Raw genomic sequence first — 14,134 nt, 5'->3', positions numbered from 1 at the left:
ACGCCATAAAGTCGCGTTTAGTTTTGACCTTTTTACAAGTAGTAACCCAGAAGTTAGCTAAACAGTTACTGTAACAACTGTGCCTCCGTCAAATACATGTTTTACATTTTTTTTTTACGTTTGCTAACCATCACAGCACAGCTTCTACGTGAAATTTAACGGCGTGTAGCACGTCAATTTGTTACCTTAACCTAGCAACCAAAACTTTACCGTTAACACGACAGACCAAGTGCGCAAACTCCATAGTACGTGAGCTATCTTGAGTGCCGAGTTAACTTTGGCAAAATCAACACTGTCCGTTGGCTTGATGAATAACTGACAGCTGTATCGGCCAATCAGCACACTGATACGGCATAGCAACAATGAGCTTATTCGTCGAGGGTCGAAGGCAGTGACCAATGAGCTCACTGGAAACATTTTCACTGACTTCTCTATGAATGTACACTACTAGCTACATGTGAGTGTAATTTTATGAAAGGAGGAGAGGTAGAGCAGACCTCACTAGTGAAAACTAACAGGATAATGTCTGCACGGATGTTTTTTATGTAAAAAAAAACATAACGTCCAACATCATTAACTTTTCCGCTACGGGGAACACTTAATTCTCTCCAGTCTATGGCGCCACCTCCTGTCAGTCTGCAGGTGGTTAACCCATTTAACTTGTCGTATACTCTCCAGAGTTCAAAACAACGTTAAAAAGCTGTTCATAAACTATACATACGCATAGTTTATATTCGAGAATTTTTCTGTTTATTAACAGTGATAAAAAAAACATCTCCATTTTCAATGATCAAATGAGATACACAACACAATTTACCAAATCTTAATTTAAGCATGCAAAACAAACATGCACTCAGTACAGCACAGGTAATGTAAGATCTGTAATACGATTGGAAGATCACAATTATTTTGGATGCATAGGTGTTCTTAAAGCAACATATCATCAGACGAACACCAGTGCAGATTTCCCTCCCAACCATTCGTTGACAGTACTAATACAAAATGCCCAACAACAAACTAAATACAATAAAACAATACTGGTTTGACTGTAAAATACAGAACAATATACGGTACATTCAACCAATGTGTGTTCACAAATTTGGATTAGAGAACATCAGTGGTACGATAATCCTCATGATCTTCACTCTTTCATACTGCGACACCCACAGCGAGGGATTTTTAAAGAGCTGCTGCCTTTTATACATTTCAATTTCAACTGACTGCAATTAAGCAATCAATCAACATGTACCAGTGTACAGACTGTATTTCCAATACGCTTTAAAACCCATAGAAATATTCAAACAAAGTTACATTCTGAAAAGGATACGATTCATTGTTATCCATTAATAGACAAAGTCAGTCAGCCTCTGTAATTTCATTGCACTGAGGGTTTTTCTTACAGAACAGTTCACTTCAATGTAAATATGTAAATATATAGAGCAATCCTACCTTAGTATTCATTTGAAACTCAATGTAGCCAAGGACTGTCTGCCCATTGTTATCTATGACAAGTAGTGACACATAGAGAAATATCTATCTCACATCTTATCAGATAGGTGTATTATTGCATGTGTTAAGTGACATTCAGATCGTACAAAAAAGGGGAAAACAAATCAGACCTTGAAACATTATAAAGCTGCTAATAAATTAACATCAAACTGAATTTGCTGGTGTTTTACCCAGCACAATACAAAAACCATAATGCAGTACTGTCATTTACTTCTTTTTACTTGAAAGCATTAAAAAAAACATCTGTAAAACATCAAAAAATATATATATATTTTGAAGTCAAAAGCCATTTATCTATTGTGAAATTCAAGGCTCATAAGACTTGCAAATACTGTAGTTCAATGGCCATTTTGTCCCATTTTATTGATAGGTGCTACATTTCAAATTCAGAGTATTAATATTGCGGCAAACAACTATTTGCTATGTAAAGACAAAGTGGAGCGAAGGCATCCTGAGGAGAGAATGAAGCCACGCTTCCTCTGTGTGTGTTGTAATGTGCTATGCTTCGTTAACGTAGTCGGTCCGGCCGCGTGTGCACGTCGTACATCCGAGTGTGGTGCGTTGTCGAGGAAGCATAACGCCCATCATCCGATTCCCCCAGGTCCACGCCTTTAGCTCTGTGCTGTTAGCAACGTTAGCTGCTGGGTGCCGGCTCAGTTGTCGCCATGTTGAGAGCTGTGCGGAGACAATCCCTCAATCATAGATATGCCCTGAATTTGGAACTTAGCACCTTGTTAATTGTTAAAAAATATGGGTGGTTTTAAATCTCACACTGTTGTGTATGTACGCGGGTATCTAGCCAGGGAACAAACCCGAAAGGAGATAATCATATGTAGTGGATGTGGTTAGTGTCCTTAGAGAGTATTTTACGTAATTGAAATTGTGAGATGAGCCCCGCTGTAGTGGGAGGGTGGGTTGGTTGCTTGGTTTGGCAATCCGTCCGGTTGAAGGGTGAGGTAGATTGTCACTGGGGCTTGGAAATGCCGTTCCTATCCAAGAAGTCTTTAAGCCTGGTGGGAAAATCTGTCATAACTCCTGTGGCTCCCAAGTCGAATGCCCTCTGGAAGTCCTCCTCGTCATTCAGCACCCAAATGTAAACCTAAAGCCAGATGCAGGACTCAAGTTAAAAACACACATAAAAACATGTGTTTTTCAGCCATTCTTGGAAATAAAAACAATACTCAGAAAATGACTTAATCTTGGCAGAATTCTACATATGTCCCTCGTTGCTCTTATTCAAAAAAGCCTCATGAAACATAAGCAGAAAGGTCTGGACTTCAGAGAGAGTAAAAATAAAGAGAGACAGAGACAGAGGACTATTATAGAAGCTACATAACAACAGCTTTACCTGTATTCCCCTGGCAGTTAAATGTTCAAAGAGAGATTTCCTCATCAGCAAACTGCAAGAGAAAAATAAATACTCATCTGCAGGGAGAAACTTCAAGTGTAGCAAAGCTAGAGAGAGATTCAGTTGCACCGTTGTTAAAGATTTGCATTAATCATGGCCACAGAGTAATGTGTCTGTATGATTCAGCAATGAGTTATCAGAATATGATCTAGTGTCACAGTTCACCAAAGTATCAGCACTTTAAAAAAAAACACAAATATAGTGTTCAAAAGAGAGAAATTCATATAAGTACTAACAAATACACGCACGCACGCGCACACGCACACGCACACACACACACACACACACACACACACACACACACACACACACACACACACACACACACACACACACACACACACAATGAAAGTGTATTAGAAAGCCCAGGTATACGATATACATACAGATTTGTATATTTATTTGTACAACTTAGTGACTTACGTGTCTGCCAACCAGGTGAGGAGTCGCTGACTCCTTGTTAACCTGTGGGGATCCCTCAGTCTGCAAAATCACACAGATGAAAAATAAATAAAGTAACATCAAACCAAGGTGAGCCTTAACACAAATCCTCTTGTAGGTGGTAGAAATGGTTATAATCAGTGCCTTCACTTTTGCGTGACAGGTTATTGGAGGGATGTGATAAGGAAAATCCCGTTATCCTTAATGAAGGTCCAGCATGTATAATCTGCTCTGTGACCTTGATCCTTATGATCCATGTTGGTTTTATTTATTTTAATGACTTCATTAGTGAGTGAGATCATCTTTCAGCATTGAGGCCCAGAGAGACAGAAAGGACACAACCAGTGAACAAAATGGATACACCTAAACTACTCCATAAAACAGTTGTAAGTGCAAGGTCCACTTACTGGAAGTTTCCTTTGCTCATTGCTCAGAGATTGAATTGTACCATAATAATCATTTTCAGCTAAGTAATGAGCTGCAGATTAAAACATCTCCAATTTCAATTGAACCTTTTAGGTAAGATTTTAAACTCGGGAGATGTGATGGTAATGATGTATTTGTATGTGTTTATCTACTTGGTGATAATTGAAGGCATGGGAATCTCCAGGAACTGCTCCTTGAGGGGAACGAAAGGCAGGAGGCCAGTGTAGAAGAGGCCTAACAGCTGCAATACTCTGGGGAGGCTGAACAACACTGGAATACGTGGGTTCTGCAAAACAAAACAACCAGGATTTATGGTCAGTTCCCTGAAATTTCAGATGTCTGGAATTTACTCAAAAGTGAAAAACTTCGAGCACATATCAGATTTAGTAGTTGTATTGGAAAGTTCCTGCTTTCTGTGGCGCCTTATCCATGCCAATATGAGGCCTACTAGATGACGAAATAACACTATTACTTGTAGCAAGTGCTTTTTAAGGGAGATTGACTCCGTAAAAATGACTCATTGTGAATGTACCTCTTTGTAACACTTCTTTACAATCTGGTTGCTGGCGTTGCCCCAGACTGTCAGATGCTCTCTGTCGTACTTTACAACCAGCTCAGAGACCTGCAGAGATAGTTTCAGCCTGTTTATGTACACCTTTTGATATACAACAATGTAACCACGACAACTTCTTCTTTAAGAGCAAAATAATCTGCAAATACCAACTGCTGTTAAATAAATGGGGTATGGAAAATTGGTAAACACACACACCTTCTTGATGAGCGTGTCATCGTTGGCCTTGATGTCAATGTTGACGGGGGTTTTGGGAAATGCATCAAAAACATCCGTGAGTAGAGGGATGCGTTTGTCCTCTCCACCCTCACAGAAACACTCTGTATAGACAAGGACAAGAGGAAAACAGGAAAACTTCACATTATACTCAATAAGGGACATTGACCCGAGTGTATTTATCACATATATACATATATATAATGTATAATATAATGTATAATGAAGGAAGCAAACTTTAAATAAATGCAATATTTGTGTTTTGTTCCTATATCACTGGAAACTCTGAGGAACAAACTCACAACTTGAGTTGCTCCTTTGCATCTGTATGTGGTTGGTGTTTGCTTTGTTGTAAATACACCGGTCATGGGTGTGTAATGCTCACCTCTCTGAAAAGTTACACCCAGCTTGCACAGGTATGGAGGGAGCTCCTGCAAAGAGCACACAGCACTTGATGGTTAACAGACAAGAAATATGGCCTGTGGAAAGTGTCTGTAAGGTCAGGTCAGGTCATATCCGGAGGAAGCTTAGTGACTTCAAATTAATCACGGTCACTATTAAAGAAACAGGAAGGCAAGGACGCATTAAACCATTATTTAATGTAATGTCTGCTTCTTTTTACAACAAGGCCAAATATCGGTGGAACTGGGAACCCAATCTTGGGTCACACAAATATTTTTTTTGCTGGTAAATTATTAACGGCCTTGCAAAAGTTGTTTCATTATAGATTAAAAGTGTAGGCTATCCAATATGTGAAACACAGAGCATAACAGATCATCTGTTGGTTCCGCAAAAAATATTCATGTGACATATCAGTTGGCTTGGTGTTGACCTCACCTGACCATAGCACATGATGATCCATCAATGCTGTTACATCATTTACAGAAGTCCATAAACAAACACGACATTAACTGTTGCTTGGTTTTAAATTCAGAATCAGATATCAAATATTTATGAACCAGCTCCATAGTGCTAATAAAAATGTTTCTCCATGTCTTTCCATACTTAAGATTATGCGATTACTTATTATGATTAACATTTTCCTTTTTGTAGGTTGCCTAGAAAAAGGAAAAGAGCTAGCCACACTCATTCATAGAGCTGAACGAGAGATTAGGAAATAGTAAAGTTATTTCTCTGTCAGATATAGAAATGGGATTATATGGCAGAGCAGTAACTCACAGCGTAGCACATGTGGGAGATGTGGCTATTGATGCCAGAGGCCCTCTGCAAGCTGGCATCATGTGAAACCACTACCTGTTCATCTTTTGTCAGGTGGCAGTCCAACTCCAGCATGTCAGTGCCAAGATCCACAGCACTGCATGGACACAACACACAGCACATAGATTGGATTTATCACTATACCTGGGAGACTTTGTTTCATCACATTTCATAATATCTTGAAGCAGTTCACTTTACAATCCATTTAAAAATCAATGAGAAACAATCGCAGCAGTATATCATCTGAGGCGTCACTGCCTGTGGGCTTTAGTGTGGATAAATGGGGGAAGACAGACGGGCAAAACAGACAGTGAACACACACACAAAGATCAGATGACACAAACTGCCCACAATCACATGAACAAGCACCAGTTCTGTTTCACAGGTACACGGAAAAATCAGATGAAATAGCCTTGTCATTGTGAATAAGATCTCTACTCACTGCCTGAAAGCTGCCATGGTGTTTTCCAGGTTTTCACCTGCTCCTGCAATAAAAACACGTGTTTTATTTATATTTACATAACTGTGCGACCCACAGCTGGAACGCTACCGCAGCCTATCAGAGAAGACAATGAACCATAAAAACTGTCTGATGGAAGCACAGTTATACACACATTACATAATAACCAAAACCATGCAAATATATCTACTAATATAATGGTAACAGACTAACAATGTGGATGTAGCTGCCAGGAACAAACACGGAACATGTATTCAACTGGAGTTACAATGCAAAAATGCACATATACTCCTCACATAATAATAATCACGATCAGTTACCAAGTGTCCAGCTATGATTATGATGATACTATTCAGAGAAGAGATTGAGAAAAAAGCAATCACGATATATGCTGAAATCACACAGACTTGCCTCCTCGATGGGAAATGTGCCTGCTGAGAAAAGTCTCCCGCTTCTTCCGGTGCAGGATATTTGGGCATTTCAGCAGCAGGGCAGAGGTGAGCACGTAGCCCGTCACTGTTGACAGGACATACACAGCAGCACACATCTCCTACCAGCCAGCTGGAAGACAAGTTACACAATAAAGTCAACATCAAAGTCAAAATCTACAGTTAAACAGGGTTTTGATATACTTACTTTTACTTCCAATTATTTGGGTCAGCCATATAAGCTCTGGGTGAGATGCAGCACCTTTTTGTCTCTCTCCTGTATTATATGTACTTTCCTCACCAACATTTTAATAATAATTAATAAATTGGACTTATCACCATTTTCAGAAAAAGGTTGGCACAGACATAGCAAACAATCCCGCCATCAAAGGGTACAGAAAGGCACAGGCATTTATTTACTGTGACTGTCGTTGTGAGTGGGGCAGTTTGAGTTGTTTTAGCGTTGGATACATTATTTACACTCATATAATATGCTAACTACATAACATTACGGTCATTCTCTCTCAACGCATGACTGTAACAACTGTTAACTGACAATAACGTCAACAAGCGTACTAACGATAGTGCACTAGCTAAATGCGGCTAACGTTAGCTGAGCTGGGATCGAACTCGCAACGTGAATGAATCTTACCTATTTTTCAACAAAGTGATCCGGTTGTCCTCCTCTCTTCGCGCCGTCTTACCTACGTTGCCCAAGTGTGAACTAGTAGGTGTCCTACTTTGTATGGAGATAAACTTATAAGACGACCCTCACCACCCAACACCACAGCTGTCTGTGTCAAAACATTCACCGGCTGCTGTCAGGTGTATGCGCATGCGCAAGCATGTGCTCTCTCTCTCGCGCGCGCCCCCTCAAAGGCAACAACGATGGCATTTCCGCCGAATATTTCAAAAATAAAAGCGGCACTTCGAGAAACTTCTACAGTTTGTTGAATCAGGATCAGAATACTTTATTTCCTGAGCGATTAATTAAGAATTCTGATTCTGAATCACCAGTTTTGACGGTAAACTGATTTAGTCCTTCCATAAAATATGCAAATTCTAACAGGGAGCTGGCTGAACCATGGCAAAGGTAACAATATAGACTTTATAGTCATTTCTTTTCATATAATATTGTTAACAATAACATATTGCCTTTAGCTGTGTGAGTGATAGCTGAACAATGTGATCACCAGAGAAGTTCAAGTTAAAATCTTGCACATTTGTACCAGTCAAAGTTCACTGGAGGCAATAAAATGTCCATGGAGGAGTGATACACACCTTGAAGAGAAACACTTCAACATAGCATTATTTGCAAATCATTTCCTGGTGCCGCAACATTTATAAAGCTTTATTGGATATTATTTTCAGTAGGTTTGGGTTTGTTGTCCGTGTACTGTGAAAGTGTTCACAAAATGCCTCAAGGTTTGAGAGTCGTTCTGGAGGAGTGGAAATGTCTGGAAGAAGAGTATCAACAACTTCAGGTAAGAAATGGATTGAAATCAGCCGACAGTATTAGATTATTCACTACTGTTGTGTTACTCAAACCACACTCCTGTAAAGTGCTGAAAGTGCTCCTGTAAAACTGTTGTATGTCTGTAATACTTGGTTGAAATGCTCCTTGTAATCTACATTTTATTTTGGTTATTGGTGTAACTTCCGTGTTCTTCTCATCCAGGAGACACACAGAGTGTATTTACGGAAATTGGATGAAATTACCAAACTACAAAACAGCTGCTCTTCCTCCATTTCCCGTCAGCGTGAAAGACTAAAGGAGGTGTCCTACCTAGTGAAAAAGTGCGTTTACACACACACACACACACACACACACACACACACACACACACACACACACACACACACACACACACACACACAAATCTGCATGGAAACAGATTTACAATAGTAACATATAGCAGTACATCTACATGCACATGTACATCTACATTTAAAAATACATGATGATGCCATAAAAATGCATTAATGGCATTACCTTTATAAAGTGGCATATATGAGAACAATTATATAATTATATATTTCAGGTTGTACCTCAATCTGGTTCTTGGAAATGTGAACGTCACTCTTCTCAGCAAACAGTCAAAGTAAGCAACGACCATCAAAGCCAACGCACAAACTGAAATTTGCACTTTAAATGAACATTGAATAGATTCCTTATTTATAAACCAAACATAATTTTTTTTTAATTATGAAAAGCCCTGCTGCGTATACTGAGACCCGACTTTGTCATGTTCTTGTCAGATTTGCTTACAAAGATGAATACGAGACGTTCAAGCTGTACCTCACAGTCATCATGCTGCTCTTCTCCTTCATGTGCTATTTTTTTGTGAGCTACAGGTGAGCATCGTCACATCGCAGCTCCTCCAGCCTACAATGTCGACATGCAATGTCCAGCTAATAAACTCACACATTGTCCACAATATAACATACTGTATGTTTAAATCCAGACCTTGTCTCGTGTCCCTGACTTTAGATTTCTTGATGCAATCCTCCATTTCCTGCTGGTGTGGTACTATTGCACATTAACAATCAGGGAGAGTATCCTCATCACCAATGGATCCAGGTCAATTCCACTACCCTTCCAACCATACTACCAAAAGAGGGACACATTTCTCAGAAATAAAACATATTAGTTGCCCTCTGACCTCTCATTTATTTTACAGTATTAAAGACAGTTAGTCATTGTTGTTCAAGCAAATCTCCTTTTTCAAGCAAGTCAGTTAAATAAAAAGTTACGAGTTAAATGTCTAATACTAAAATGTATCCTGTATCATAGAATCAAAGGCTGGTGGGTTTTTCATCACTACATCTCAGCTTTCTTGTCCGGTGTAATGCTGACATGGTGAGTAGTGGAGGAGAAACAATGAAGCGCTATCTTAACACATTAAGATAATAAAATACATACAATGCTTGCTGTGATTCCTATCCACACCATCTTATGAAAAATACGTCCACACGTTTTAAAATGTAATAACACACGTCCTCCCTTTCGCACTAAAGGCCGGATGGGAACCTGTACAAGACATTCAGGAACCCGTTCCTCGCCTACTCCTTGTATCAAAGTGAGATCAAAATACTTGAAATGCTTTTGTGGTTTGCATTTTTCCAAATAAAACCAGGTCTGATCTGTGTTTTTAATCTGGAACTCGCAGGTTTTGTGCAGTGTCTGCAGTGCTATTATCAGAGCGGATGTCTGTACAGGCTACGAGCCCTGGGAGAAAGACACAACATGGATCTGACCGTTGGTGAGATACACCGTGACGCGCCAAGGACAGAGACTTGAGACTCACTCAGCCAGGCAGATTATGATTAAATACTTTAGTGAAGATATTTAACAACAATGCTCCATCGGGCATGTCTGGGATTCCTTATAGTCACTGATGTAATAAACAATTTTGATCTTCTGCTCTCTGTTTTTAGAGGGATTTCAGTCGTGGATGTGGAAAGGGCTGACGTTTCTGTTGCCGTTCCTGTTTTTTGGTCATGTGAGTACAGTTTGTGACACTGAAGTGAGTCAAAGCTGAACTTGAAAAATATCCTCCAACTATTGCTTTAAAAAATAATGCTTTGTCATGAATGAGACCATGACGGAGCAGATTTTCTAAAAAAAAAAACTGATGTCATAGACTCCATGTTTATCCTGCACATTTAGGCAGGATTTGATACAATGTTTAGCTTTAAAGGGATCTGAATAGCTTTTATAATATTGATATGACTTTTTCCAAGACAAATCCTCACATTCTCATGTTTTTCTTGTAGTTCTGGCAGCTCTTCAACAGCCTCTCTCTCATCAGGACGGCTCAGCTCCCCGACTGTAAAGAATGGCAGGTCACTCTCACACTCACCCACATTTTATTATTTTACCCTATGCCTGCTTTTATGTTATGAGAGATTAGCTTTGTTCAACTATCACCTACCCTGCATTAACGCGTCTTATCTTATTATCTGCATGTCCTCATGTTTTGAGACACTACGGTGTGAATGAAACTGCATCAGTGATCCCCTCCATTAAGAAAAAGATGATTAAATATATTATGCATACTCATGTGTTTCTCTCTATGTTCCACACAATGCCAGGTCATGATGTGTGGTCTCTGCTTCCTTATTCTGTTCATGGGAAACTTCTTCACCACTGTTGCTGTGGTCCGTCACAAGGTCAAGAGCAGGAATCAGAAACCAAAGAGTCTGTGATCCAACAATAATAACAAACAGCAATAACATGTGACCAAATATTGTCTCACATCAACATTATTTATGCTATTAAAATATGATAATTTTTGACTCTACCACTACAAAACATACAACGTGTGTTACAAAAATGTAAGATTTTTTTAAATGTCTAATCAATCACCGTTAAAGTTTGAATTATGCCCCACAATACCAAAAAGTCTAGTAAAATACGAAGAATGTGTAAAAGCACCCTCCAATAAAGTGTTTTCTATTACCAGTCTCTGTGAAGTTGTTATTTAACTTCAACATATAGTTTGTGCTTAATGTGTCGTAATATGTCTGACTGCAGCCCTTTATTGTAACAGTGTCATGGCCATTAAAATAATCATTTTGATGAGTCTGCCTTTCAGTCCTTCGGGGATACACACGCACACACACCGTCGAGTGGTTGGATTACATAACCGTGACCCATGGCCTGCTGAGACCGTGCACGTACACGCTGCACGTCGGCGAAGATTTATTGTCGCACGTTTTGTGCGCACGGTGAAATTAGGTAACGCCTTTGTAGACCGGTCCAAATTGAGACGAGTGCCCGCTGACATAAATACATAAACACACTTAATTTGAGCAGTGTATTTAGAGATAAACGTGTATTTAACATACAAACATCTACAGTTTACCAATGAATGTGACTATGCCGGGGTTCGTATGTGGCGTTGAAAATGTAAGCGTCCTCCCCCCCCCCCCCCCCGGCTGCCTGGCTGCAGTTGGTATGATCCTACATGGCGGAAACTTTCCTTCCGTGTTGAGCGGAGTGTCAGCCTGACACAAAGAGGGAAGACGAAGGTAAGGACTCCACTGAACTCACACCTTTAACCGGTTTACATCCAGCTGTAGTCTGTGGCAATATGTGGCAGTTACACGTCGGCGATGGTAGATTCACACCGAAGCTAGAAACTTAAAGTACAGTTAATCTTTTTCAGTGAAAACACTATCTCAAGAGAAGCGCCGACTTCGGTGTTACGCAAACTGTCGAGGGCAACTTATATCTCTGGAGCAAAGTCGTTTCATTGACATGTAACTGGAGTTTGTAATGCGGGTTTTGTACTCGTCGAGGTTTATACAACGCCATTCAGCCTCTTCATTAAGTTGTGTTTCTCCAGAGTGTTTTCAGTCTGTGTTGTCACGGTCCAGGCAATAGTCGTGCCCCCTGCGTCTTTCTCCTCCCGCTGCCCATCTTCTTAAATGTCTCTCATTTTATTTGACCGCCATCGCTGTTTCCCAAACGGGTAACTGGTGTCTGCGTTACACGTGCAGCTCGCACTCACACACACGCTGCCGGTAAACCGGTGCCACTACTCTCCGAGCGTTGCATCACTGTTTGCTCTGAGCAGAAGAGGGGCATTTTTCGGGATGAACTCCAGTAAACCTCTGCCATGTCTGATTTCATTGATCGTTCGACCCTCACAGCCAGTGAAGCCTCTTTCACTTCTCTCCACGGTGGCGACTAACCCTTCTCACATGATGCATACTACACAATGTGTTGGCCTGTTAGTTGGCACACAATATGTACAGTATGCAGTGTGTCGAGGGTGGGTTTCTATAGCGTTGCATGCTGTGTCAGCAAACCTCTTCTCCCCGTAATCACGAATAGTCAATTATTTAATTGGATTCTTATGGTTTCCTTCATGTCATGGTTTTAGAAAGGACACGCACCACTGTGTGACTGTAAACAAGACACAGTAGAACCAGTAATGACATTCTAAATTGTCAGAATAACTAGTAAAAGGTGCTGTTTAGTTGGGTTTACTGCCTGTTTTTTTCTTTTTTGCTAACTGTACACACATGCGTGCTACACAATGAACTTCAGACCGGATGACTTCTGTTCTGAGTTTGGGTCGTTAGTTGACCTTGCTGGACAGATAGGAGACTGTCTGTGGCTATTTCCTTATCTCCTGGATGATCAGACTTAACATTATATCACAACAATAATGTATTCTATCCTTATTGAGATAAATGGGACAAAATAACAGGAGACATAACTTAATAAATGGGACTTAACATTAATATTACAACAATATCTGAGTGTTCACAAAGGTGCCCTAAATATTGATTAATCAACCCAGCATATTGACTGATTAGCTTATTGCATTGCAGATATATCTTATTTTCGTAGACTTCAATTTCAGCTACTAAAAAAAGCAAGAACCGTCAGTACAGAGATGCCAAAGGTGTGTCTGGGATAATTCAGAAATCATGTTGCAATTACATAGTTTGTCAGTCAGCGAGTAGTCTGACTCATCAGATGTAGACTGCAGGTGTATACGTCTGCCACTGTCTTATTTTCCCCTGTACTTAGTACTGCCTAAGATGATTGCGATTGGTTTAAAGAAATGTAGGCAAGCTGAAGCAGTTTTCCTCCTATACCAGAATGATAATGTTAAACTTTCTGTAGTGCTGACAGACAGCGCTGTGGAGATAGGTCTGGCTAGGGATGATATAGGATTTTATCGCGGATCACAATTAAAAAAACAGCCACATAAGTTGATTGTGGTAAATTTCCATTATTGGGGATAATCATACATATCACGAGTGACATAAATAAACTGACTAGCTTGCTATTATGCTAGACAAATTATTATTCAAAATTTAAACTAGTGAGTACAATTTGCAGTAAAATATATGAACAAATATTTATATTAATAAATTAATTTGTCAGGCAGTCCAAAGTCTGCTAATGAGCAACCCAGTGCTTTTTGTGAGTGAGTGTGGTCTGTGTAAATGTTCAAACGCTTGTCTAGCTGTGGGGTAGCCAGGCTACAGGAATTGGAGAAAATCCGATCTCATTGTTTTCACTCCTTGAACTAAGTTGAAACTTGAGAGCGCCGAACATGATGTCCTTTCGTGCTCAGTGTGAAAAAAGCTGCTGTCGTTGATGCACGACAAGAAATTAATCATGCGTCGAAAGCAGCGGGTTACAATGTTACAGCATTTATAGAGCTAATTAATGCTTGCACAAAAGCCATCATTGTATGTTATGGCATGTAGAATACTGCTCACATATGTTAGCAATCATATTGTTCTGTGCAGCATCTGCAGTTTTATGCCAGAGTCTCCAGTTTTTCTTCAGTTGGAATTTTTAACTGAGACTGAAGAATTAAAATTGATTTTAAAATGCAGATTTCTAAATTGCAGTTTGCTTAAATCTGGTGGGTAGTTTTTCAATTGTTCTCTCAATCTGTAGAATATGTCACAGTCATAACAAATGT

The 14,134-nt window shown here is 39.8% G+C and overlaps 2 protein-coding genes across 3 annotated transcripts; one reads left to right on the top strand and one right to left on the bottom strand.

Annotated features, from left to right (window-relative positions):
• Window positions 1-740: 740 nt before the first annotated feature.
• Window positions 741-7,511, bottom strand: gdpd1 (glycerophosphodiester phosphodiesterase domain containing 1). Of its 2 annotated transcripts, XR_014597880.1 has the most exons (12): window positions 7,330-7,511; window positions 6,661-6,810; window positions 6,232-6,274; window positions 5,751-5,886; window positions 4,957-5,002; window positions 4,554-4,675; window positions 4,317-4,406; window positions 3,937-4,070; window positions 3,341-3,400; window positions 2,858-2,909; window positions 2,322-2,608; window positions 741-2,184 (listed from the first exon to the last, which is right to left on the bottom strand). XR_014597880.1 is itself a non-coding variant. In XM_084020045.1 (11 exons), the coding sequence occupies exons 2-11, from the start codon at window positions 6,794-6,796 to the stop codon at window positions 2,474-2,476; spliced, it is 954 nt and encodes a 317-aa protein (XP_083876171.1). In that variant the 5' UTR covers window positions 6,797-6,810; window positions 7,330-7,511; the 3' UTR covers window positions 741-2,473. The 2 variants fall into 2 exon arrangements, 1 of the variants encoding a protein (XP_083876171.1); XM_084020045.1 differs by having other exon boundaries at window positions 741-2,608.
• Window positions 7,512-7,855: 344 nt separating this feature from the next.
• On the top strand, window positions 7,856-11,178 carry tmem120ab (transmembrane protein 120Ab). Its single transcript, XM_084020470.1, has 11 exons — window positions 7,856-8,161; window positions 8,356-8,474; window positions 8,720-8,779; window positions 8,937-9,032; window positions 9,169-9,258; window positions 9,472-9,537; window positions 9,696-9,757; window positions 9,848-9,940; window positions 10,116-10,180; window positions 10,455-10,523; window positions 10,773-11,178. Exons 1-11 carry the CDS (start codon window positions 8,093-8,095, stop codon window positions 10,884-10,886), a joined length of 903 nt encoding a protein of 300 aa, XP_083876596.1. The 5' UTR covers window positions 7,856-8,092; the 3' UTR covers window positions 10,887-11,178.
• Window positions 11,179-14,134: the final 2,956 nt, after the last annotated feature.

The sequence above is a fragment of the Eutrigla gurnardus genome (assembly GCF_963514095.1).
Source record: "Eutrigla gurnardus genome assembly, chromosome: 10".
In the NCBI taxonomy this organism is placed as follows: domain Eukaryota; kingdom Metazoa; phylum Chordata; class Actinopteri; order Perciformes; family Triglidae; genus Eutrigla; species Eutrigla gurnardus.
Note: the sequence above shows the minus strand (reverse complement) of the source record. Positions and strands in the feature narration are given on the sequence as shown.

What these genes read in the sequence shown, in the direction of transcription:
- tmem120ab (XM_084020470.1), top strand. Translation starts at nt 8,093, where the DNA reads ATGCCTCAAGGTTTGAGAGTCGTTCTGGAGGAGTGGAAATGTCTGGAA. An exon ending in CTCATCACCAATGGATCCAG is followed by an intron (nt 9,259 to 9,471) that starts GTCAATTCCACT and finishes CCTGTATCATAG; the next exon opens with AATCAAAGGCTGGTGGGTTT. An exon ending in TCCGGTGTAATGCTGACATG is followed by an intron (nt 9,538 to 9,695) that starts GTGAGTAGTGGA and finishes TTCGCACTAAAG; the next exon opens with GCCGGATGGGAACCTGTACA.
- gdpd1 (XM_084020045.1), bottom strand. Translation starts at nt 6,796, where the DNA reads ATGTGTGCTGCTGTGTATGTCCTGTCAACAGTGACGGGCTACGTGCTC. An exon ending in GCACATTTCCCATCGAGGAG is followed by an intron (nt 6,275 to 6,660) that starts GCAAGTCTGTGT and finishes TTTTTATTGCAG; the next exon opens with GAGCAGGTGAAAACCTGGAA. An exon ending in ATGCCTTCAATTATCACCAA is followed by an intron (nt 3,401 to 3,936) that starts GTAGATAAACAC and finishes GTGATTTTGCAG; the next exon opens with ACTGAGGGATCCCCACAGGT.